General features: G+C 32.8%; 3 protein-coding genes across 8 annotated transcripts; 2 read left to right on the top strand and 1 right to left on the bottom strand.

Annotated features, from left to right (window-relative positions):
* The first annotated feature begins 321 nt into the window (after positions 1-321).
* On the top strand, positions 322-5,210 carry GH9C2 (glycosyl hydrolase 9C2). The gene is made up of 9 exons (XM_028063446.2): positions 322-662; positions 762-974; positions 1,135-1,335; positions 2,897-2,986; positions 3,141-3,305; positions 3,400-3,684; positions 3,815-4,163; positions 4,258-4,329; positions 4,411-5,210. The coding sequence occupies exons 1-9, from the start codon at positions 465-467 to the stop codon at positions 4,707-4,709; spliced, it is 1,872 nt and encodes a 623-aa protein (XP_027919247.1). The 5' UTR covers positions 322-464; the 3' UTR covers positions 4,710-5,210.
* Positions 5,211-6,355: 1,145 nt separating this feature from the next.
* Positions 6,356-12,469, top strand: LOC114177662 (Leucine-rich repeat (LRR) family protein). 6 transcript variants are annotated; one of them, XM_028063101.2, is made up of 10 exons: positions 6,356-6,688; positions 6,770-6,924; positions 7,012-7,229; positions 7,782-8,385; positions 9,966-10,469; positions 10,555-10,713; positions 10,835-10,959; positions 11,078-11,230; positions 11,320-11,585; positions 12,236-12,469. In XM_028063101.2, exons 1-6 carry the CDS (start codon positions 6,513-6,515, stop codon positions 10,665-10,667), a joined length of 1,770 nt encoding a protein of 589 aa, XP_027918902.1. In that variant the 5' UTR covers positions 6,356-6,512; the 3' UTR covers positions 10,668-10,713; positions 10,835-10,959; positions 11,078-11,230; positions 11,320-11,585; positions 12,236-12,469. The 6 variants fall into 6 exon arrangements, with proteins under 6 accessions (XP_027918902.1, XP_027918904.1, XP_027918901.1 ...); XM_028063103.2 differs by having other exon boundaries at positions 10,555-10,670; positions 11,078-11,585; XM_028063100.2 differs by having other exon boundaries at positions 11,078-11,585.
* A 1,017-nt stretch (positions 12,470-13,486) lies between these two features.
* On the bottom strand, positions 13,487-19,936 carry LOC114177661 (long chain acyl-CoA synthetase 4-like). The gene is made up of 19 exons (XM_028063098.2): positions 19,696-19,936; positions 19,104-19,167; positions 18,925-19,014; positions 18,641-18,697; positions 18,248-18,296; positions 17,809-17,885; positions 17,654-17,693; positions 17,474-17,568; positions 16,994-17,161; positions 16,760-16,870; positions 16,537-16,624; positions 16,292-16,358; positions 15,971-16,046; positions 15,755-15,872; positions 14,822-15,067; positions 14,593-14,732; positions 14,199-14,381; positions 13,981-14,100; positions 13,487-13,789 (listed from the first exon to the last, which is right to left on the bottom strand). The coding sequence occupies exons 1-19, from the start codon at positions 19,845-19,847 to the stop codon at positions 13,733-13,735; spliced, it is 1,998 nt and encodes a 665-aa protein (XP_027918899.1). The 5' UTR covers positions 19,848-19,936; the 3' UTR covers positions 13,487-13,732.
* Positions 19,937-23,803: the final 3,867 nt, after the last annotated feature.

The raw sequence follows: 23,803 nt of genomic DNA, 5'->3' as shown, positions 1-23,803 counted from the left end.
AAGGGTTTTCTATTTTTTTGTCCATATTTTATGACAGTAATTTCATTTGAAGCAGATACTTTTAAACCTCACCGACCTCCATCCTGTAAGGCCACATGCCATTGTCCCATTCTCATTTCTCATCACATCAAGGAACGTCTGCATTGCAATTTGCAGCCACTTCAAAATCCAAAAAACAGAATAAAAATAATACCTTTATACCAAATAGTAACTAAATTACACTTTTTATTTTTATTTTTATTGAATCACTGTCAATTTCTGGGTTCTTGATACCTTCCTTTTTCCCTCTCCTCCATAATATATAGCCCCTTCACCTCTCCACTTTCCAATCCCCGTACTCCCTCTCCCTCTCTCTTCTTCAAACTCTTTTCTTTTCCCAAGGATTCCCTCCTAACTTGGTGGGATTATCCGAAGCTTCAGTTGCTTCCACTCACCCACATTGCCATTTTCTCTTTCACTCCCACATGGAGAACCTTATTTGCATGTTCTCTCTCCTTCTTCTTCTTCTGGCTCCTCCTTTTGCCTCTGCTGGCCATGACTATGCTCAAGCTCTCAGCAAGAGCCTTCTCTTCTTTGAAGCTCAGAGATCTGGCTACCTTCCCCACAACCAGAGAGTCACATGGAGAGCACATTCTGGTCTGCAAGATGGCAAAGCCAGCGGGGTAACTTCAAAACATAAAAAAAGCTTAATCCTTTTTATCTTGGTTTTCGGTTTTTCTTGGAAAGTTCTGGTTTTTATTGTTTCTGCAACAAAATTGCAGGTGGATCTAGTTGGAGGGTACTATGATGCAGGGGACAATGTGAAGTTCGGATTACCCATGGCGTTCACCGTTACGATGATGTCGTGGAGCATAATTGAATACGGCAAACAGATGGCTGCGAGCGGTGAGCTTGGCCACGCCATGGAAGCAGTTAAGTGGGGTACAGACTACTTCATCAAAGCACACCCTCAGGCCAATGTTCTCTATGGAGAGGTATTGTTTTTAATTATTTTAATTGTTAAGGTTATTTTTCTCTTTTTATTAGGAGTTGAATTTTAATGTTACATCAAGGAATAATTGATTTACCACGACATCTTTTTCACGGTATTATAATTAAAAAATATTGGTGATGTTATGGCTTTTTGACTATTAGGTGGGAGACGGAAACACTGACCATTACTGCTGGCAAAGGCCAGAGGATATGACAACGGACCGTCACGCTTACAAGATCGATCCGAGCAATCCCGGGTCGGATCTTGCCGGAGAAACTGCCGCAGCTATGGCCGCTGCATCCATTGTTTTCCGCCGCTCTAACCCTGCTTATTCCCATGAACTTCTCACTCACGCCTACCAGGTTCACACTCTACCAACTAAATTTTATTTAATGTTATTTAGTTATTGTTGTGTGATGATGTAATGAGTGCATTGTAATGTAGAGGTAGAGAAACGGTGAAACGTGGTGCGCATGAGTTGTTGTTGAGAGCAGCGCTAGTTAGTGTGTAGTGAAGTGAAGCGGTTGGAGTTAATAGGCAGTTACACTTTTATGACTCTTTTGTCAGAGTCGTTATTGCGACCAAGTTGGGCCGCGTAGGTTAGGGCGGCTTTTGCACCAAAAAGTTACTAAAATTAAATCACAACATTGTTCCTTTATTTTCCTAATAACTCTACCTATTAATTAAATCTATCACACTTGGTATATGAAAAATATTTTTATTTCACGACTTCTTTTCTAAACCGACACTAGTTTTTTCTTTTTTTTGGAAAAAATATAAATATTATTTTAATGTTAGAAGGCATCTCCTAATTCTTTTGTTTTAAAAAAGCAATGGAATGAATATAGTATCTAGAATTTGTGTGTCCCACGAAAATGCTTTTTGTACACTTGTTAATTTTTTTTTCCACAGCTTTTTCTTCAGTCGTCCTTAATTTTCCTTTGTTGAGCTATTATTTTTTTTCTTATAATAACTAAAGAAGTGTGAACGGATTATTTTTTATGACAAAAGTAAAATTTGTTCATAGATGTTCACCTAAGTGATCCTTTCGATGCATTCCCATTTTATAGATAATATTTTTATTTTATTTTTTTTGGTTACCATATTGAGAATTAATAGTCAAGACTGTGGTCCAAAAATAAATTTGGTTGTTATGTCTAAATGGGAAGATGGAGAAGAAAGAAGAGTGGGGAGGTATCTAATGGGTTGGCCAAGGGACAGTCTTACCCATGTGTAGAATTGATCTTTGTGGAGGATCCTAACCTTCCCTTCAAAATGCTTTCACATCACACAAAAATCAAACTTTGTTATTGCTATTATACCCTCTCACGTGGTCACACTGTCGGTGCTATTTTTGGCTCAAATAACACTTTGGTACTTGTTTGGTGTGTATTTACTTTACCACCCAGGGGTCGTTCAGCAACCATCACTCTTATCGGGTCTTAAAATAAAAATAAACAAATCCGTATGTGTACCGGTTTTCTATACTGGTACTAGTTCTATTGGACCTCTATTTTCTGCTGCCTTTTACTTTACTCTTTCACCAACTTCTCGATTCCGTTTCTGTTTGCTGTCACTGTTCCTGATAGGTGAAAAATATGTTACATTTAATTATTCATTTATTAGAGTTAGAGTGATGAAGAGAGAAAGATGCTTCTGGTATTATGATCTTAAGTAAAAATAAAAAATATGCCATTTGGGTCACAGATCTGAATCTTATGACCCTCTGGTATCTGCTATTTTAGTTGTCTCTAATAAATGAGGATAAGCAATAGGTTGATTTAATAAATGTTTCACCAACTTAGGGTAAGGTCAATTAATTAATTCATTGAATGAGAATAGTGGAAGTTGATCCACTTTACTCCATTTCCACCAGGATCTGCTAAACTCACTCTCCTTGGATTTTGTTTTGTTCATTTTCAGTTGTTCGATTTTGCTGACAAATACAGAGGCAAATATGACAGCAGCATTACCGTTGCCCAGAAGTATTACAGATCAATCAGTGGCTACAATGTATGTTTATCAGTTTTAACTGTGTTCTCTCATCTGTATTAAATAACATGAAAGTGTAATTATTGGCTTGAATTAAAATTGAAACAAACAAGTAATTGGAAATAGGAGCAAACAAAGGTATTGGTTGATTGAGTGTTGGTCATTGTGGTTGCAGGATGAATTGCTTTGGGCTGCTGCTTGGTTGTATCAAGCATCTAACAATGAGTATTACTTGGATTACCTTGGAAGAAACGGTGATTCCATGGGTGGAACTGGTTGGACCATGACTGAATTTGGTTGGGATGTTAAGTATGCTGGGGTTCAGACATTGGTTGCCAAGGTAATAATAATACCATTAATTTTATTCTTAGACTTATCGTACAAAAACATCATTGGCAGCTAGCTAAGGAGCTTTGGTTGTTTTTTTCTTGCAGTTCTTGATGCAGGGCAAAGCTGGCCATCATGCACCAGTTTTCGAGAGATATCAGCAGAAGGCTGAATCTTTCATGTGTTCGTGCCTTGGAAAGGGTTCTCGCAATGTTCAGAAGACTCCTGGTGGCCTCATTTTCCGCCAGAGATGGAACAACATGCAGTTTGTCACAAGTGCCTCATTTTTAGCCACTGTCTATTCTGACTACCTTACTTCATCTGCTAGGAACTTGAGATGCAATTCAGGCAATGTTGCCCCTGCTGAACTTCTCTCCCTTGCAAAGTCTCAGGTAATTCCACCTCCTGCATTCCATTTCGTAGCTATATAAGAACTGGATGGATTTCTTAACCTACTTTCAATTCAACTTTGATGTTTCATGAATGAGTGTGATCTCAATGCTTGACATGTTTAATCTTCAGGTGGACTACCTTCTTGGAAACAACCCAAGAGCAACTAGTTACATGGTGGGCTATGGAAACAACTTCCCACAAAGGGTTCATCACCGAGGTTCATCCATTGTTTCAATCAAGGTTAACCCTTCATTTGTCAGCTGCCGTGGAGGTTATAATACTTGGTTTAGCAGCAAAAGGAGTGACCCCAACCTACTCACCGGTGCTCTTGTTGGTGGACCTGATGCGTATGATGACTTTGCTGATGAAAGAGATAACTATGAGCAGACAGAGCCAGCAACCTATAACAATGCTCCTCTCATTGGTATTCTAGCACGTCTGAATGGAGGTCATGGTGTCTATAACCAGCTTCTTCCAGGTATTGCCATCAATAATCTTGCTTTATATTATACCCTTTTCTGTTAACACTCTCGGTGATAATGTAGTAATCGGCTTTGGTTTCTTCCTTGCAGTTGTTCCTGCTCCTAACCCTGTTGTTATCAAGCCTCGACCATCCCCAAATACCAAGACAACTCCATCTCCAGGTACTGTTTGGCTAGTCACTTCACCAATTCACTTGCACACTGTATGTTGGGATCAACATCTAACGGGAATTTCTTTTTCAGCTTCATGGTCAGGCCCAATTTCTATTGAACAGAAAATGACCACCTCATGGGTTGCCAATGGAAAAACTTACTACAGATACTCAACAGTGGTGACAAACAAATCTAACAAGAGTCTCAATTCTCTCAATCTTTCAATCTCCAAGCTTTATGGTCCAATCTGGGGTCTCACAAAGTCTGGTGATTCCTACACATTCCCATCATGGCTCAGCTCACTAGCAGCAGGCAAAAGCCTTGAATTTGTCTACATCCATTCTACTTCACCAGCTGATGTCTCTGTGGCTAACTACGTGTTGGCCTGAGAGGATTGACCTTGGTTTGAAGTGAAATGGGAATGCTTTACTGCTTTGTTGTGTAAGACTGTGTAGCCATACAAATGTGCAGTGAGGAGAGGGTCTCTACGTTTTTACTTTTCTATTTTGGTGTCAAATCTTCTTCTTCTTCTTCTTCTCTTGTGTATTTTGCATTTCAGTAGGTTAGATCAAAGTAGGTAGATTATATAAGATGGAAGGACCGGAGCAGAAAGGAGTGAAGAGACAAAAATGGCAGAGCTCATCCTCTTTCTCTCCGCTTTACAACTTATATACAGTGAGTGATACAAGACAGACAACGAAACAGGCTTGTTGAGAAGTTTAAAAATAAAAATGAACTTCTCAATATTTGAGAGAAGAGTCATCACTTGTATTTTTCAACAGCTTTGGATGTCTTTTCTGTGTTTGATGTTGTAAGCTTTGCAGCATTTTGTACTCTCTACAAAGAAACAGTTTGTGCTATATATATTATTATGTCCTTGTGCTATCAAATTATAACTAGCATATTTGGCTATTTCAAAGCTTGTGATTTTTAATTCAATGGTCGAAAACTAACAAATACTGTTGTGTGATTCTAAATTTTAACTGTATATTATACTCAGCTATGTTAAATGTCAGTGTCACATTCAAAGCCCTCAAAATGAGAGGCCAATAAGAATTCTTGTGAGTGAACAATAATCACGCACATCTTATCTAATATCACACTCACAGTAAGGTTCTTCATTCCTTATGCAATCCAGGGATAGATTTAATTAGTGATCAATTATGAGGAAAAAAGGCACTTTTAAATAAAGATTGGTCTTTCAAAACCTTAGTGCTTGTTCGGTGAATTATGGATACAAGTTGACTAGATCTGATGCAGGATTAAATATACAGTTAAAAGGAGAGAAATCGAAACTTGAAAATTACAAGAACAGTTGAAAACCGATTTGTAACATATAATGACTAGAACATAACAACTTGAGGATTTAATAGAAAACCTGGCCGAAGTTTCATTAACTAGGAAACTTCTTTCTGTTCTCCGGAAGATGCTCTGATCTGAAGAAAATGTGAGGGACCATCTTTTATTGTAAGCCCATGTGAGCTTCAGAGACAGACACAAGAGACAACAGCTAAGCTTTTGTGTAATACGTAAAATAAAACAATCATAAAATTAGTAATGAAACGATTGAAATCTGAAAAATGTTTATGTAGTTCGTTAACGACATGAAGAGGGAAGACACATATGAAGATTTTTACGAATAACGTGTGCTTGCCAGTGAATTTAAAGGGAATAGTTAATTTCTTTTCTTGAATTATTAAGAACTTCGTCTATATTTAATATTAAAATTTTGAAAAAAGTGATTTCTATACTTTATTTCTAAATTATGATGGTCGTCTGACTTCACAAGAAATTAGTTTTTATTAAGAAAAATGAGTTCAGAAAATTGTCAAATCAATTAAGCTTGGCAATTTCAATTAATGTTGAACGCAATAGTTAATTTTTTTTTCCTAATAATTTTATTTGGTTCTGCTGTCAGCAGGCTGCAGATGAAAAGAAAACATGGGCTTTATAAACCGACACTGGTTCGGCCCGAAAGGCACGATGAGGCCCAACAGAGTGTTTTTTTTTTTCCTTCTTCTGGGAACTGGGAAAAGAAGAGAAGAAGAACGAAGCTTCGTCTTCAACATCCTGATCTCGTTCTGGTCAAATCGAAATCAAAGTGAAACTGGCGTAGTTTCAGTTCATTTCATTTCTATAATTTTGTATCTGCCTCCAACTTCAGAAGACAGAGAAGAGAGAGCGAACGGAGGATGAAGAGGGAAAGCGAGTTGGTTGGACTCTGCATAGAGGCAGCATGTGAGAGTAGAGAAAGCGTCGAAAAATGGCGGATGCAGAGGCGCAGTCTCGATCGCTTACCTTCTCCTGTCGCCGACGCTCTCCTCCGCCGCCTCATCGCCCGTCGTCTCCTCTACCCTTCCCTCCTCGAGTACCCTTACTCTCTCTATCCCTCATTTTCAACACAATCATGTTCCATTCACGTTTCTAATTTTTTTTCCTTTCTCGTTAGGGTTTTCAAACACAGCGCCGAAGAGGTTGACGTGAGGGACAACGGCTCCGTGGACGCGGAGTGGATGGCGTATTTGGGAGCTTTTCGTCACTTGCGCTACTTGAATCTCGCGGACTGTCATCGAATTACCACTTCAGCTCTTTGGCCAATTACAGGTGTCGTATCTATCTTCATTCTTCACACTTATTCTTACTGTCACTTTTTACGAGATGGCTCAGTGCGTCGTGCTTAATTGGTTTTAGGAATGACTACACTTCAGGAGTTGGATCTTTCTAGATGCTTCAAGGTCAATGATTCCGGGATCAGCCATCTTCTCTCCGTTCCTAATCTGGAGAAGCTGCGTATTTCAGAAACTGGCGTCACTGCCAAAGGAGTCAAGCTTCTTGCCTCTCTTCAAAACTTGTCTCTTCTTGACTTAGGTGGCTTGCCCGTAGATGACGTGTCGTTAACTTCGTTACAGGTATTTATTTTGCCCTTTGATGCTAGTGTATTCGATAATCAGCGCTATACCAGTCAGTGATTTTTACTCCATCAATTTATGTGGAAATTGTTGTTTTTTTCTTTGTAATTGTATAATTTTTATGGAATTTGTTATGCTGCTAGATGAACATGATAATTAGGCACACTTCAAGAGTTGGATTTTGTTAGATGGTGTAACTGTGACAATTCTGACGCTACTGTTAAAATCTTAAGAGTTTGCGTTCAGTTTAGCACTATTTTTCCATGATCTGGATTTTGGTTGTAGCTGTATGCAACATTTTGTTGGATGTCAGATGCTTGGAACACGCTTTTTTTCCGAATGACTTGCTTGAATTCGCTATTAGACATGTTTGTTTGTTTCAGTCGGGGGCCCACTGTATTGGCTTTCTGGAGTGTGCATGTGTTGACGTGTGTACACACTTTTGTGTGTTTGTTTGAGTTTGTGTTCTGTTCTCAAGTTGTAAAAACGTTCTTATAAATGTGTGTATATATTTGTTATGACCTTTACTGTTTCACTTCACCCTCCTCCTAGGTACTGAAAAGGCTACAATATATTGATCTTTGGGGTAGTAAAATATCAAATAAAGGTGCAGCTGTTCTCAATATGTTCCCAAAGTTGACCCATCTAAATCTTGCTTGGACTAGTGTCACAAAGTTGCCTACACTATCATCTCTTGAATTCCTGGACATGAGCAACTGTACTATTGATTCTATACTTGAAGACGATAAATCTCCTTTGGTAAAGCTTATTTTCTCTGGGGCTACATTCCTGAATGAAGCTGGAGCCTTCTCGTATGCAAATACAAATCTGGTATCCTTTTTGGATGTAGCCCATACCAGCCTGCATAAATTCTTCTTCTTAAGTAAAATGAAAGTAATAGAACACCTCAATCTCAGCTCATGCATGATGGGGGACGATTCAGTTGAGATGGTTGCATGTATTGGTGGTAATTTGAAAAGTCTGAATCTAAGTGGTACCAGGGTTAGTTCTGCTGGATTAGGAATTTTAGCTGGACATGTTCCCAATCTTGAAATTCTATCATTATCTAAGACACCAGTGGATGACACTGGCATCTCATTTATCAGTATGATGCCTTCATTAAAGGATGTTGACCTGAGCAATACAAACATTAAAGGTATTTGTTCAGTTGACATAGTTCTTACTAATATGATTTATAAATTTGTGTGCATCAACTGTGGTGGCAGATATAGGTTCTACACTGGTTAAATCCTACCATTTTTGCAGCCTGTTGATTGATCCCTTTTACTTTACCATTTGGCTGCTCCTTACCAGGAAACTTCTTTGCAAGTCTAACCTGTCTTTTTTAATTTATCATTCGTTTCCTTTACTGTATTTTTGGGAAGAACAAAGGGATTCGTGCTTGCAGTATGTAACCATCGCATAAGGCTGAAGATTCTTTCTTCTGCTTTAGTATGTTTTGGATGAACATTTATTTATTTTCTGATCTTGAAGTTGATTTGAAACCCTACTAAAAGTAAATCATATATTATGCCAGATATTCAACAAATCCTGTTTGGCTTCATCAATGTGTGTGGGACAACTGCTCAGTTTCCAATATTTTGTTCTTTAATCAAGTTACCTTCTAGAATAATGTGTCTTTTGTTGGTGCACTGCACACTAGATTTAAATAGCTATTTTATGTCCTAGAAATCAAGGGTTGATATTATTAAGGAGCCATTTGTTTGAGAAAATGTCCTAGAAATCGTATCTTTAATTACTTTGTTTTCATTTTACTTTCTATTTTTGGAAGTTTGTGTAAAGGAAGCAGTGTAAACAAAAAACCAATAAAAGGTTTTTCACAAATTTCTATAGAAACCTTTGAAAACAGGTTACAAGTTGAAAATACGGTTCCATTTTCATAATTAAACGTGAAAACAGAAAAACATTTTTTAAACCAAATGCTCCCTAAGAAGGTACGACTCTAGCAACAAGATGCATTTCGTATTAAGAAAATTAAGTGCTTGACTTATGCGGAATGATTTTACTCTATATTCTAATTCCAATGTCATACTGAGTCTGGAATATTTATTGGACTGTAAATGTGGGGTTTGGTAGTAGTAAAGCTTTGGCCAAAAGTGGCTATTCGGATAAGACCTCCCTTGTAATGGTGCAATTGGAATAGCTTCCCATTATTTGCTAGGTCTTAAGTTGTGGAGGGAAAATGTTGGGAGATGTATGGTTATTTGATACATAGAGAATATGTGACTTTGTTTTCACTATATTTCTGGTTTTTAGAGATTTTTAAAATAAACAGTGAAAATAAACAATATCGTTTTCATAATTTCCTAAACAAATATTTTAAAACGGGAAATAGAATGAAACTGATTTGACATTTTTGTAATTATTTGTGGAATCACAGAACTCAAAGCAAAAGTATTTCTTAAACTGAAATTGCCCTTAATTTCTCAAATAGAAAATGTCCTCAATTTGCTATATTTGGTAATGGCTTAAATAATTGTTCACTTTGTTTCCAAGACTTCATTTTTACTGATTAAGCATTTTTAGTTAATGCTATAGTGGATCATTTCGATATAGCAAATTGTGATTTTCTTGTTTATTTGTCCATTTTACTGTATGAAATGTCTACATTTTGATTGTATTATTGCGCCTCTCTCATTTCGTTTATATCTTCATTTTGTGCTTCTAGTTTTAAAGTTTTTGTCTTTCAGCTTACTAACTGTATTTACAACTTAGGTTTTCTACACCAAGGAAAGGTTGATGTGGACTCCTCACTATCCCTGATGGCTTTGCAAAATCTTAAATTAGAAAGGTTGAATTTGGAGCATACGCAAGTTAGGGATGAAGCTTTATACCCCTTGTCAAGCTTACTAGAGCTGAGATATCTATCACTTAAAAGTGCTTCACTTGCAGACGTCTCACTTTACTATTTATCGTCAATTCCAAAATTGACAAATCTTAGTGTTTGTGATGCGGTATTGACAAATTATGGGATTGATATATTTAAGGCTCCTGAAACCCTGAAACTGTTGGACCTCAGAGGTTGTTGGCTCTTAACTGAAGACAGTATCTTGTCATTCTGTAGACATCATCCACAAGTTGAAGTCCTACATGAACTTGGTACTGTATATCCTTTTAATCAAAATGGTCCTAATCATTCCTCTCCATCACGATCAACTTCTAGGACTGTGCAAATGGCTAAGAAGAAAGATCCAGTTCCGGTATTACCATATCTTGCAGGTAATTGCTATTTACCTTCTAATCTTTAAGTTTGTAGCTTTATATGACTATCTAATTTGATTTGTTTTCATTTATTTTTACATAGATCAAAGATTAAAGTATAGCAGGGATGAGTTACTTGCATTGCAGTTTGCATCCTTTCCTCTTGCATCTAGTAGTGAGAGTGGGAATTCAATATTTGAGAAACAATTGGACTGAATGGTGAAATCTCCTTTTATATAATTGTTTGCACTAATGCCATTTGGTAATTTTTGTTCATTTTTCTTAGTCGTTGCCAATTTTATATTATTACATGCTTTGATTTTATTTTATATTATGATATCCTACTATTTATGCTGGGTATGCGCATCTTTGTTGCTTTTCAGGCAAGGGTATGTGATATGATTAGAGAGAATTAATAGCCCAAGTCCGATGTAGTTCAATTGTTCATACTTCGAATGCACATGGTCAAAGAAGAATCATGTTTCTGTTAGACAAATCGAGTGTGATGGTGAGCCTTGGTTCCAACTTACCGTGGCTTACATGTAGATATGCAGCGTGGATTAAGAAAGGTTTAGTGATATTATTGTGTGTTTTGGCTGACACGTACCTTTTTTATTGAGGTGCAGCTGTGGACACGTGGGATGTTGTGAAGGATTGCTTCTACTTAGTAGTTTCCGCAGGCTCCCAAGTATAGGAGAGTGTAGTCATCAGGATAGTGTTGCTTCAGATAGATCATTAACACACTTCAGCACTAGATCAGTCCAAGACCCTTTGTGATGGTTTGTATTAATTTTGATTTCTCTGAAGGGTAGTCAATTTCAAGGTTTCTTTCTCCTGTTTGTGTTTGATTTCTCATTTAAATATGTAGAAGCAGCGTGTTCTCTCAGTGTCTGGTATTCCTAGGTAGGGTACTCGGATAGAAGTACTATATACTATGGGAGTTAGGTTGATGAGAAGGAACTATACAGAGAAACTGGTACTTAAGTTTGTGTTTTCATCGTACTCAGCCAACCACAGTTCACAAGTATATCGACAAGACTGATGATACCCGTTATGTGTAAAATTCTATGCTTCTATTATCAACCAGATCGAGGACAGGCGGCGAATGGTAGGAAGGGATCAAACGATACTATTGTAAGTTATACCATTTTCAATAACGCAATCGCTTTTTTTTATAGAATGTAATTTTTATAATTTTACTGTTGAGTTAAAATTACAGATTATCATATGATTCTGTGCTAAAATTTTGTAGAAATGAACAGCAATGTTTGTGTGTGTTAATTTTGATAGATATAATAAATAGTGTGTTAAATATTTTTATATTGACATAATTTTTTAAACATGATCTAGATAGGAACAATCTAATTGAGTTTTAAGAGTAGGATATCTAGTTAAAAGTTATTGAAGGTGTCATACTTAGCGTATAGTATATACTGGTGTCGTAACTGGTCTAGTTTATTTATATAATGACGAAAAATTATTATATTTCTTAAAAGTAATTTAAAATCACTTAAAGATTGTGTAATAAGATAAATCACTTGAGTTTTACGAAAATAAATATTTCACTTTGAAATTATTATATTATTGATTTTAAGGATAATTTGTTGACACAGATTTTCAAAGTAAATTTGTATACAAGTCTTTTTTGCCAATTCTTCTGAGATAAATATTAGCAATGAAGTGGAATGCCTGTGACCATAAGCTCAACATATACCGTTCTCGTGGTAGTCCACACTTCTATCTTTTTTTTAGTCTTAATGATACTTTTTTATTTTTTGCTGCAGCACTTGTGGATAGATATTGCATCAACACAAAAATGAATTGAATGAAATGGAATTTACAGACATGAAGTAGGAGTTTCCACGAAAATAGGAAACACAAGGTCAGGCGACTAAACCATCTCTATGTACAGTAGAGGAGACTTCGACCATTTTTACCATTTGATGAAAATTTAAGTTCAGAATTACAGTTGTAGCTAGTTTTTTTATTTATTTACTCAATGGGTAATTAATTTGCTAGTTATAATGTTTTTATATGTAATTTTTATACACGATGAACCCTAAAATTTTATCTTATTATCAAACACAAACATTGTAACCAGAAAAACAAGATAATATGTACAAATAAACACAAATCAACAAGAAATTAAAATATATGGGAGATGAAGAAAGCCATAGCTCTTAGAGGAATTGATTAGCTGAGCACATTGAACAAGAGCCAACGCAAACTGTAAGTAGTATCGACTTAAGTAAAGTTTTTAAAATTCTTACATAATGATTAATTTGAAAATTATTTTTTAATTCTTATAAAAACTAGTCTTTGGTTATAATAGTAATCTTATTATAACGCTGAACTATAAACAAAATGATTACATGTGTAAATTCAATATCAGGCAATAATAAAATAGTTGTACGGTACACAATAATAATGTATTGATTATTTTAATATTTATTGTTTTTTAATATTCTTTTAGAATGAAAAATATATATTAAAATATATATAAAGGTAGCATATAATCTATACACATCAATTGATACGACAAATAACCAAGTTTTGCAAAGCATACTAATACTTTTAAGTTTTTTTTTTTTTTACTCGAGTTACTTTTAATCAAATTTATCAGACATAACATTTTATGATTCGATCATTGAATTTACTTATTGTATTGAGTATAATAAATTTAGTTGATGATATGTTGATTTATTCATATTCATTATTTTGCATGTATTTTTTTTTTTTTAATTTGTGAATGCGTCTTATTTTAAATTTATATAAGATGTCACTTGAATATAATTTATACTACAATGGTAAAATATAACAAAATTCATTCATATCGTTGATGCTAAAAATCATACTATTAAATTAGAGATAATGTTCACACTAGAAGTTTAACAACATGACATAAATTCAGAATGGATAATTAAAATAAAAAACTTCAAAATGGATAATTAAAGTCAATGATTTATTTATCTTTTTTCTTTTAATATAAAATTAAAATATGCTCAATATTGTGTGATAGGACTCAATATGGAAAATTTTCATATTGAAAAAATCTAGTTTAATATTGTATTAGAGAAGCAATAACTATTATTCATGGTTAACAAGACAATAATTTAACAATTTCAAATATAAATTTATCTATCTAAACATATTTTTGCAACTATCCATGCATATTATTTGCAATCTATATGAATAATAATCTACACCACGAAAAGGGAAAGCAAGTGCAATCACATGAATAAACTAAATCGTCTTCGTCACGTTGGCTCCTAAAGCATATCTCAGGCACTGGATTTGTTGCTTGCGTTCAGTGCTTTATACATTTCGTCAATGGTATTCTGTGCACGAAAAATTATAGTCAATACTAAAACAAAAACCTAAAAGCATTAGCTCTGATAAACATAACAAAGTGAGAAATTAAACTCTTGTTTAGTCGTTGATAAACATAACAAAGTGAGAAGAAAAGAAAACCATTATGCATTCCATTTGAAGTTCTATGAAACTAAATTAAATCCATGAGAATTTGTACCTGATAGTATTTAAGCAGTTCTGGTCTTTTCTTCTTAAATGTCGGAGTCATAAGGCCACGTTCCATGTCAAATGGAACTGGGTCAAGATGAACACTTTTAATAAACTCAAAACCTTTTAACTGACAAAAAACAAATAATATCAGGATCGAATAATGCTTCAACAAATGTATGTACCAACAAACACATACATAGAATAAAGAATAGGAAATCAATAGACCTTCTTTTCCTTTGCAATCTTGGCGAGCTCTCCAATTACGTAAGTTTTTGTTCTAGAATCTTCACAGAGAGAATCAAAGTCTGCGGTTATACGATTTTCTTCGGCCCATTTTTCAATTGCTTGCTTGTTGGTGTTAACAATAGCAACTAAGTATGACTCAAAACTATTTCCATAAATCCATATCTGAGATAAAGCCGCGAAAGAATTAACATCTATGTGATTCTATATTCATGGAATGAAAAGAAACTGAAATAAAACTTCTATTTCTATATTTACACTAAACTAAACCTTTTAATATCATCATTCACAAATCCTGATGCTACAACAAATCAACAACAGTTTTTCAACACTTTTTTGGGAAAATGGTTTAACAAAAAGTGTTCAGAGGACATACAGAATCAACGACAGAAGCTTGAACATAAATGTTCTCCAGGTGTTCAACGGCAACATATTCTCCTTGTGAAAGCTTGAATATATTTTTTTTCCTATCAATAATTTTCATGGCTCCATTAGGTTGCCACTCTCCAATATCACCTGTTTAAATAGATCATTCATGAATAAAATGTGGCCATGCAACTCATATAGTAGCAAATATTAATTATCTGAAACAGGGACAAAAGAACCTGTGTGGAACCAGCCATTGGTCATAACCTCTGTGGTTAGGTCTTCACGTTTGTAGTACCCTTTGAACACAGTACTTCCCCTCACACATATTTCTCCTCTTGGTGGGTCTCCAAGCGCATCGTATCCCATTTCAGGAATAGATTCTAGGCACACATCCACATATGGTACAGGAGGCCCCACGGTGCCAAGCATGTCCTTTTCGTTCGGTAATGACACAAAGGTTCCCGCACAGGTTTCAGTTAGACCTATTTTTTTCAGCAGAAACGCATTAATATGTCCATGCTCTCACAACACATGCAGTCATGTAAACAGAAGACTAAATGCATCAATACTTGACATCAGAGTAACTTTCACAGTATTTATTCATAAATTTATGTCTACATTTGAATTAACAACATATGTTTTTCCTAAAGCTATAAGTGTTGTGAATAAGTGGGTATTACAAAGTCATTGTAGTATTAGTAGCACATGCTCTCAAGAGGTTTATATATCAATACACTGCTTACACTCCCAAAATAGGTGACAAAAAAGTGGGTCTTGTAAACATGAAGCTCTGGACCTTATTTAATAAGATAATCTCTTTTACCTTGATTGAAGTTAACCTATACTATTGAATTTGATCTTGAATTGCAAGTTAGGCTATTATTTTACATTATGTACACTATTCTTTACTATATGACTTGTGCATTTTGCAATTGATAATTCCACTTCGAGAAGTTTTGACTCTAGATTTGAGGACTGGACAAAGTTTGCTCCATTGATTATTACATTTTATTTTCCATTTGTTGATTAAAGAGGAACTATCTTCCTCCAATTTCCATGTATGTTTTATACTCTTCATCCAAATGAACTTTTTATTTTGTAAAAAATATTCAGAAAAATATAGTTTGTCACGAACAAGATCAATTGAAAGAAATCAAATAAAAGCATACCATATCCTTGTAGGATATGAGCACAAGTCACCACCCGCAGATAACCTTCAACATGTTTAGATAGAGGTGCTGCTCCAGACAAAATAATACGTACCCTTCCCCCTAAACCTTGCTTTACCTGATCAAGTTACAAAAATATAATATATTAATCAGAAATTTGGTTGCACTTGTTCATAAAAAAGGAGTGTGGAGTTAAACTTAATATTGTTACATCACCTTATTAAATACAATTTTATCAAATAGTGGAGATGCTTCCTCATGATTTCGCCCTTTACCTAAGCTATGCATCTTGCTACAAAAAGAAAAAAAAAAAGAGAATATTTATCATAATATTATGATTTAATACAACTTGCCAAAAAAAAAAATATTTATCATAATCTTATAATTTATGGCGCAAGTGATCACAGTAATTTTGATATTCAACCTAATGAAAATCCAAATGAGCTTTTCTGTGTGAAATGATTTAGGATAGGAACAGTCGTACATGTCATGTTTTGTTCAAGATAGCAGTGACATACAAAAAACATAGTTACTTACTATGAGTAGGCGAAATTGAACACTGTCTGTTTCATAAAGCCCCCTGTAGAAATCTTCTGATTCAAACCTGTTTATCAAATTGAGTATAGGAAATACTGTTCAAAAAGATTAACAGGAGAAAAAGGAATTAACGAAAAAGACTACTCCAATAACTAACAAATAATTTAGAAAGTATGTCCTTCCTGAATTCTACAACACATGATTTTAGAAGGATCACTAAATTGTTAACTACGGGAAAAACTTACCACTGTACACTCTATCAAGCACACGAGGAACTGCAACGAAAATGGTTGGCTTTAGCTCCGCAATGTCTTCTAGTAACAATTTGACATCCTGCAACCATTGCACAAATCGTGTTTACATATTGTCAAAGGCAAAGTTTGACTTTTCTCAGCATAAAGTTAAATCCAAAGCTCAACAATCATATCAAGCCTTCATTCAGTGATGAAATATTTGACATGTACTCACTCCACGCCAGAAACCTATTGAGGCACCATGCATTATCATTGCCTCCTCAATGACCCTGTCAAAGATATGTGCAAGAGGAAGGTATGATAGGTATACATCTTTGTCACTCAACTGCAAGCAGGAAAACGGATTACAGTTAGTAAGGACAAAGAAAGGATACATAAAAATATTGATTATCCTTTTAAATGAAGACATTTTTAGAGAACTCAAATTAAAAGGCCAACACTAGCTTACTTTCTCATGGCAACTGATCAGAACTTTATCAATCCCAGCTAAAAGTGTAATAATGCTTTCATTGGATATCAATACACCCTTAGGGTCACCAGTAGTTCCGCTGGTATACATTATTGTACATACATCACTTTTCTTTTTCTCAGGAAGCTCAAAAGTCTGATCATGACCCTGCTCTAGACATCAAAAATTTGCATGAGGATTGAGAAATACAACCGCTAAATATTCCTTGGCCTATGCAAGTGCACCTACATTTTTTGAACTGGATTTTACATTTACAAGAAAATATTCCTTGTTTTATCATTCAAAATAGTGACAGACACAGGAATATAATATTTTTGACTGTGTTTTAACAGTAATTCCAGATACTCCTTCTATAACTACTTGGCATTATCTGCAATCACTCTTGCATGCTATTTTCAATGAAATTTTACAGCTAAATAGTAAGAGAAAGATTAACTATGCGTCAAATGAGTAACGCACCACTTTCAAAAAGTCCTCCCATGAATACATGGTCAATCCAAACTGTTCAACTTGTTGCCTTTGTTCAGGGGTAACATCTCCAAAACTCACAATTGCTACAAATTAATAAATAAAGGTAATCATTTCTTTCCAAATATGTGAATATTTTAAGAATGAAAGTAGACAATCAATAAAACACACTCTTGACGAAGTTTGCTGCGTTTGGAAATGCCTTCAACAGCTGAAAAGTTTCAACAACAAGTATAAATTAGGCTGGCTAGCAATAGAAATTTTGATTAGACAATTCTTAATCCCTCGTAGCAATAATATAATAGATAATTTGAATAGGCATAAACCTCGGGTATCTTCTTTTCTTCAACAAAAGCAATTGAGACCTCTGCATGGCTTATAATAAATTCCACAGCCCCAGAACCTAATAAGTCATACATGTGTATCAAGCGTCAAAACCCATTACAATTACCATTTGAAAAATTCTAGATGATGGCAAATGTTTATGGTTAAAGAATCTATGGATATGGATTATTGATGTGTGTTCAATGATCAATGGGACATTCTAGTTTTCAATATAAACACTTCATCCCTAAAGGGCTGTTGTGTGAATAGTTGTGGATACAAACAGCTACTCATGTTCCTCCACCCAATAGTTAAATTGTTTTGATGATTTATCTTTGACAGTACTAAATTGGTGTACTAATACTAAAACAAATGTCAGTAACTGGATGAGTCAATGCATCATCATTGTGAAGAAACATGTTAAAGAAGCCTTGCACATACCCAAGGTATCATATAAAGGAACACAGTAAAGTCCATGAGCATTGCAGGCCTGCAATTATGTTGCAATGTGTCAGAAAATATTGCAAAGATATAAGCAAGTTTAGCAGCACTATAAACGGCACCTTGTAATTTAGAACACTAAATATTATAAACAGAAGAAAGTCGTGTTTCAATAAAGAAAAAATTGGCTTTTTCTCCTTCATATTCAAAATCATAATAAACCAACTACAGTAATCATATCAACAATACAATAAAAAGTATTCAATGAAGCAAACAAACAAATATCAAAGTACAAAGTCAATAGAAATCTCTCCATAAAAGTATTAGTAGAAAGAGAAATTTATATGGAGAAAAACACAACATAGAAGTAAAAAAAGTCAAAATAAATTGTACCTGCATGCTCATAATCCATTTTGGGCTATTGGCACCATAAATACCACATTTTACTCCCTGAAAATAGGCATGGTGTAAAGGTACTCAGTTGAGTAAAATAATAAAATATTCAAAGACTTCATGACCAAGCTATTAAAGACATAAAAGTGCATTATCAAACACATAAATATTGATCTCACATAAGTAAATAAGATAAATAGTTAGCTACACTGGTGAGAATCCAAAATATTAGAGTAAAGCATTAAAACAGTAAAACAAGTTAAAGCAAAACATATGTTACTCACCTCCCCATAACCACAAGCACGAATGGAATTTCCAACCTTGACCACCATGTCGTAAACCTCTTGGTAAGTTTGCCACTTATACTTGCCAGGCTACAAAAGAGTGTGACAGAAGTGATAACACATTTTCACAGACAAAAACAATAACAATGACAAAAGTGAAACAGAAAGACAGAGCTTACCTTCCCATCCACAATTTCACGAACACCAAGCATTGTCTTTGTAGGATATTTCTCCACCGACATCCTATACAAACACAAACAATTAAAAAATTAAAATAATCTCTCACTAAATGTAAGTCTCATCCCCTCCAACCAAAGTTGTATACATTAGAGAAAACTCCTCCATTCACCAATTGCTGTAGAAACATAGTACTGTAAAGATCTTTACGCAGTCAGTAAATTAAAAATCAAACTAAATATAATTATTACAAAACCAACAGATTTACTATATATTACATATATTACAATTTATCTTTCTTTCATGCTATCTTCTTTTTAACCTTAAAAAAACAAGCCATTGAAACATATGGGGAGTTGATTGTTGTTCTATTGTTTTAATGAATATCCTCCTCCAAATGTCACCTAAACGCTAATGTGACACATTGTTACACCGTGCTAGAAGGGACTACACTAGTCCTTTTCACTAGATTCAAATCCGAACTGGTATATGTATGTTAAATTATGCATAATTAAAGTGAAATAATAAAGTTAGTTAATTATGATTATGGACATTGTCTATGAAAAAAAAAGTTGCAATGGGATTTGTGTATACCTAAAAATATCCCAGCATGTATCAAGACCTTGTATGGCAGGAGGAGTTGGATCATTGCAGAAAACGCTACGATAGACAGGACCCATTGATGGCTTTTCTTCTGTGCCCTCTTTGGCTTTCTCCACTTCTACGATTAACCTTTTTTCTGCCATCCCTCAATCAACAAAGAGATGGTCTCTTCTCTCTTCTCTCTTCTCTTTTCTCTTTTCTCTTTTCTCTTTTCTCTCTTCAGCCTTCTCAATTTCTAACCTTAATTAAAACATGTTATTGGTCAACCATTTCAGATCACTACACACTTTTTTCTCGGTTACCTAGCTAGTTAGTTATTCATTTTCATCTATTTTCTCTTATTTAACCTTTTTTTTTATTTCTCAAGTAAGCTGAGTTTTAGTTTTTTTTTTTTACATTAATTGCAGAAAAGAAATTCACTGCAATGCGAAATAACTTTTACGTTTGAATGTGTTAGGTGAAAAGTGTTCTTTAAATGATCTATTATATTTTAATTATCTAAAGGAGTCCTTTTAATAACAAAAATATAAGTTATGAAGTTAACTACACAGTAATTAATTTTATGTATCTGGATTAATCAAATGCTGAAAATAAAATAAAAAACTATAATCCAGACAAACAATATCGTCCAAACTGTCCTTAAATATCAATTGTATGCATAATTTGTGAGTAGTGTTGTTTAATTTTGTCCTTTAATATAACTTTATAAAGAACTGTTATTTATAATTTAAATATTTTTATTTGCAGTATTACATGTCTCCTTTTATTAGATATTTAAACCGCTCCCACCATTATATAATACTTATTTTTTTATTCCATATATATTTGATTATTTATTGTATGTGTACCCAAAAACAATTTCCCATTTCATTAAATATTCTCTTGCAATCAAAGGATCTCAAATGTAATGAGAAATTACACTTATTTTTCCAATGAAATGAAACTCAACAATTATAGCTTTTATAAAATCACATTTACACTTTTTTTTAATTGTAAACATACGTTTATTTTCCTCCTATTTTTACTAAATAATGTTTATATATTTTATGTTTTTAATAAAGTGAGATCCATTTATTGCAGGATTAAATATGTTTTTATCCTTCAACTTTTAATGAAAATTATAATTAGTCCTTCCTGAAACCAATTTAATCTCTTCTCGGCTTTGTAAATGCATGAATTTAGTCATTTTGACCAAATTTTAATAAATTTATTTGACGTTTCAAGCATATCTCAGTATAGTATTTTAGTTTACACCATTTGACACATGTTCACTTCAATATTATTTGAAAAACGCGTTTGAAACATCAAATAAACTTTAAAAAAAAATGGTTTAAAGGTCTAAATCTATGCATTTATAAAGATAAGGCCTAAATTGGTTCAAAGTTTTCAGAAAAGACTAATTCTAATTTTCACTAAAAGTTGAAGGAGCAAAAACATATTTAATCCTTTATTTTACTTTTTTTTATAAAGTATGAAATTTTTATTTTAAAAATACTTCAATGTTTACATTTTAGAATTTTAATTTTCATAATTTTAATAACTTTTTAACAAATATGATATTTTTAAATAAAATAAAAAAGTGAATATCAATTTTCTAAAATTATAAAAAAGAGAAGGTAACTATCATTGTTACAAATAGAGGAATGATAAATATTTATTTTGAAATAATAAGTGCGTAAATTTGATTTTATAAATTATTTTAAAATTAGAAGAAATAAGAGTGTTAATACACAAACTAACGAAAAGGTAAATGTACTTTTTTTTCTTTTTATTCACAATTATTTTACAGAACTAAAATTAATAAAATGTTCTTTTGGATGGAATTAACAAAGAAAAATCACAATTTCATACAAATTCAAAAGAATTTAGACACTAACTACTTTAAAACTACTATTGTTATTTTTCAGTTTTGATCTTTTGGACAGCATAAAAAAAAGATTTTCAAACATTATTAAACATCTATCAACATAAAGTGAAATATAATCTAAATTTATCTTCAAAATTTATCAAGCCTAATTTAAAAAAAAAAAATCGTCAAAATCAATAATTTGACCATATTCGAAGAATGAATTAAGTGATAATCCATAAACTGTCTTAATTTTATTGCTGAATATTTATATCATTAAACATTTGTCAGACAAAAACTATATGGTAATTCTATAAATATATTCATTAATGATAACATAGATGATTTTTTTTCATTAATCAATAAATAAATTTTACATGAACAAAGTACAAATTAACGTATATAATCAAAATTAAATTAAATTACATTAAATACGAAAAAATTAAAATAATAGTAAAAAAATCTTTATAATATGTCTTTTCCCTATTCAAGGAAAATCTTAAAAGTATTAACATATCACCATGAACTTACAAATGAATATGACTTTATTCACGTTTTAAAAAAAATTGTTTGAAAAATTAATGTGTTAATAAAAAAAACTGATATTTTATATGATAACTTGTCTTTTAAGTATTATACAGTTTACAGATTAGTCATTGTATTATTGTATACAAGATGCTCTAATTAAATTGGGTTTTTTCTTTTTTCGTTTCGAGGAATTGTAATCTGAATACACATAGAATCTAAATTGATGAGTTTTTTTTTTTCAATATACTTGTTCTTCACTACTTAACATTAATAATTCTTTGGTAAACTAAAAAACAGTGGAATAGGATGATATTCTCACTATATTAATGAAACATGTTTTACATGTAAAATTTTATTCAGAGAATCATGTCAAATTGTCATTATTATTATGTAAATATAATCAGAAATCAACCTACAGATAATATTTGAATCTTATGCATATCGTTGTCTTACTCCAAATACTGATAAAGTTTGATTACGTCATAATTCAATATGAATATGTAAAATTTCGTACCTTTAATTAAAAGGATATTAGAAATGTTTATAAGCAAAAAATAAATAAAAATTCTTAACTAATAATAATAAATTAACATTTGAAAATAAATTTGTCTTGAAATTGAACTTTTTGCATACTGAAGAGGCCTAATTATTTGCTTAGATTTCTGGAGCAATACAAAGACAGATGATAAAACTCAAGTCATTTAGTGAAGTTACTTATGTTATAAAGAGTAAAATTTACTTAAAACATGTGATTAATCATAGACAATCCTTATATTCAATCAGATTAGTAGATTACACCAATTAAAACTAAATTTGCATGCAAAGGCTGTTTTGTCATTATGATGTAATTATGAAATAAAAAAATTGTGCATATTTTCAAAAGATGTAATTTCATTATGAATCACAAAAATTGTACAAATTTATAAAAGAATTGACAAGCTGTGAAATTAGCACGATTTTAAGAGGAAAATTTGTCATTTTAAAGTGATTTTTCTCTTAATGAACTAACGTCGTACAAAATTATGAGGATTTTTATGACAACTTCAATTTTATTTATTTTGTTACAGAATTGAAGTCATTAAATCATAGTACAAACTTATTTCGAAATCGTATCATCTTGACACCTTGTTCACGTCATTTGTTTTTTAAAAGTTATATCATTCTTGAAATTTTATTCTAAACTACACTACAATAGTAAAAAAACTGCATACAAAAGCAACTGCATTAAAAATTTATCTTCAGTGTAACCACGTTCCACCTCATTATGTAGTTGATTTAAGTGACGATGTGTTTCTAGAAGAGAAGATTTCTTTAAACAATATTAATTATAGCATCTTTAGTAAAATCTTATGATATTCTATGTTAACAGTAATTTTTTATCTCATTATACAATACTTTATAAAATTTCATCTAAAATTTACTTTAATAGTAAATCTCACTTTGAGCTCTTAAATAACTCTTTATTAATGTATACACGACCTTATTATAATTTAACTTTTAAGATGTAAGAGTAGAAAAAACATCCTCTAAGGACCATAAAAATATAGAAGATATTTTTGGAGATCTCCAGTTTTTTTTACAAGAACTCATCGTCCATACCACAGATCTTTAAGGTTATTTTAATTAAAAGCCTATATATATATATATATATATATATATATATATATATATATATATATATATATATTGATGCAAACTTTTATTTTAATGTTTATCATTAAAAAA

Source organism: Vigna unguiculata, chromosome 3 (genome assembly GCF_037176805.1).
Source record: "Vigna unguiculata cultivar grain cowpea cultivar isolate G323 ecotype 2 chromosome 3, ASM3717680v1, whole genome shotgun sequence".
Classification (NCBI taxonomy): domain Eukaryota; kingdom Viridiplantae; phylum Streptophyta; class Magnoliopsida; order Fabales; family Fabaceae; genus Vigna; species Vigna unguiculata.
This window is presented reverse-complemented; position numbering and strand designations above follow the sequence as displayed.

Excerpts from the sequence above, each read along its gene's own strand:
- GH9C2 (XM_028063446.2), top strand. The coding sequence starts at position 465 with ATGGAGAACCTTATTTGCATGTTCTCTCTCCTTCTTCTTCTTCTGGCT. Across the intron at positions 1,336-2,896 it reads TTCTCACTCACGCCTACCAG|TTGTTCGATTTTGCTGACAA; the intron begins GTTCACACTCTA and ends GTTCATTTTCAG. Across the intron at positions 3,306-3,399 it reads TTCAGACATTGGTTGCCAAG|TTCTTGATGCAGGGCAAAGC; the intron begins GTAATAATAATA and ends TTTTTCTTGCAG.
- LOC114177662 (XM_028063103.2), top strand. The coding sequence starts at position 6,513 with ATGAAGAGGGAAAGCGAGTTGGTTGGACTCTGCATAGAGGCAGCATGT. Across the intron at positions 6,925-7,011 it reads AGCTCTTTGGCCAATTACAG|GAATGACTACACTTCAGGAG; the intron begins GTGTCGTATCTA and ends AATTGGTTTTAG. Across the intron at positions 10,470-10,554 it reads GGTATTACCATATCTTGCAG|ATCAAAGATTAAAGTATAGC; the intron begins GTAATTGCTATT and ends ATTTTTACATAG.
- LOC114177661 (XM_028063098.2), bottom strand. The coding sequence starts at position 19,847 with ATGGCAGAAAAAAGGTTAATCGTAGAAGTGGAGAAAGCCAAAGAGGGC. Across the intron at positions 19,015-19,103 it reads GTGAAATTGTGGATGGGAAG|CCTGGCAAGTATAAGTGGCA; the intron begins GTAAGCTCTGTC and ends ACTCTTTTGTAG. Across the intron at positions 18,698-18,924 it reads GTGCTTGTGGTTATGGGGAG|GGAGTAAAATGTGGTATTTA; the intron begins GTGAGTAACATA and ends GCCTATTTTCAG.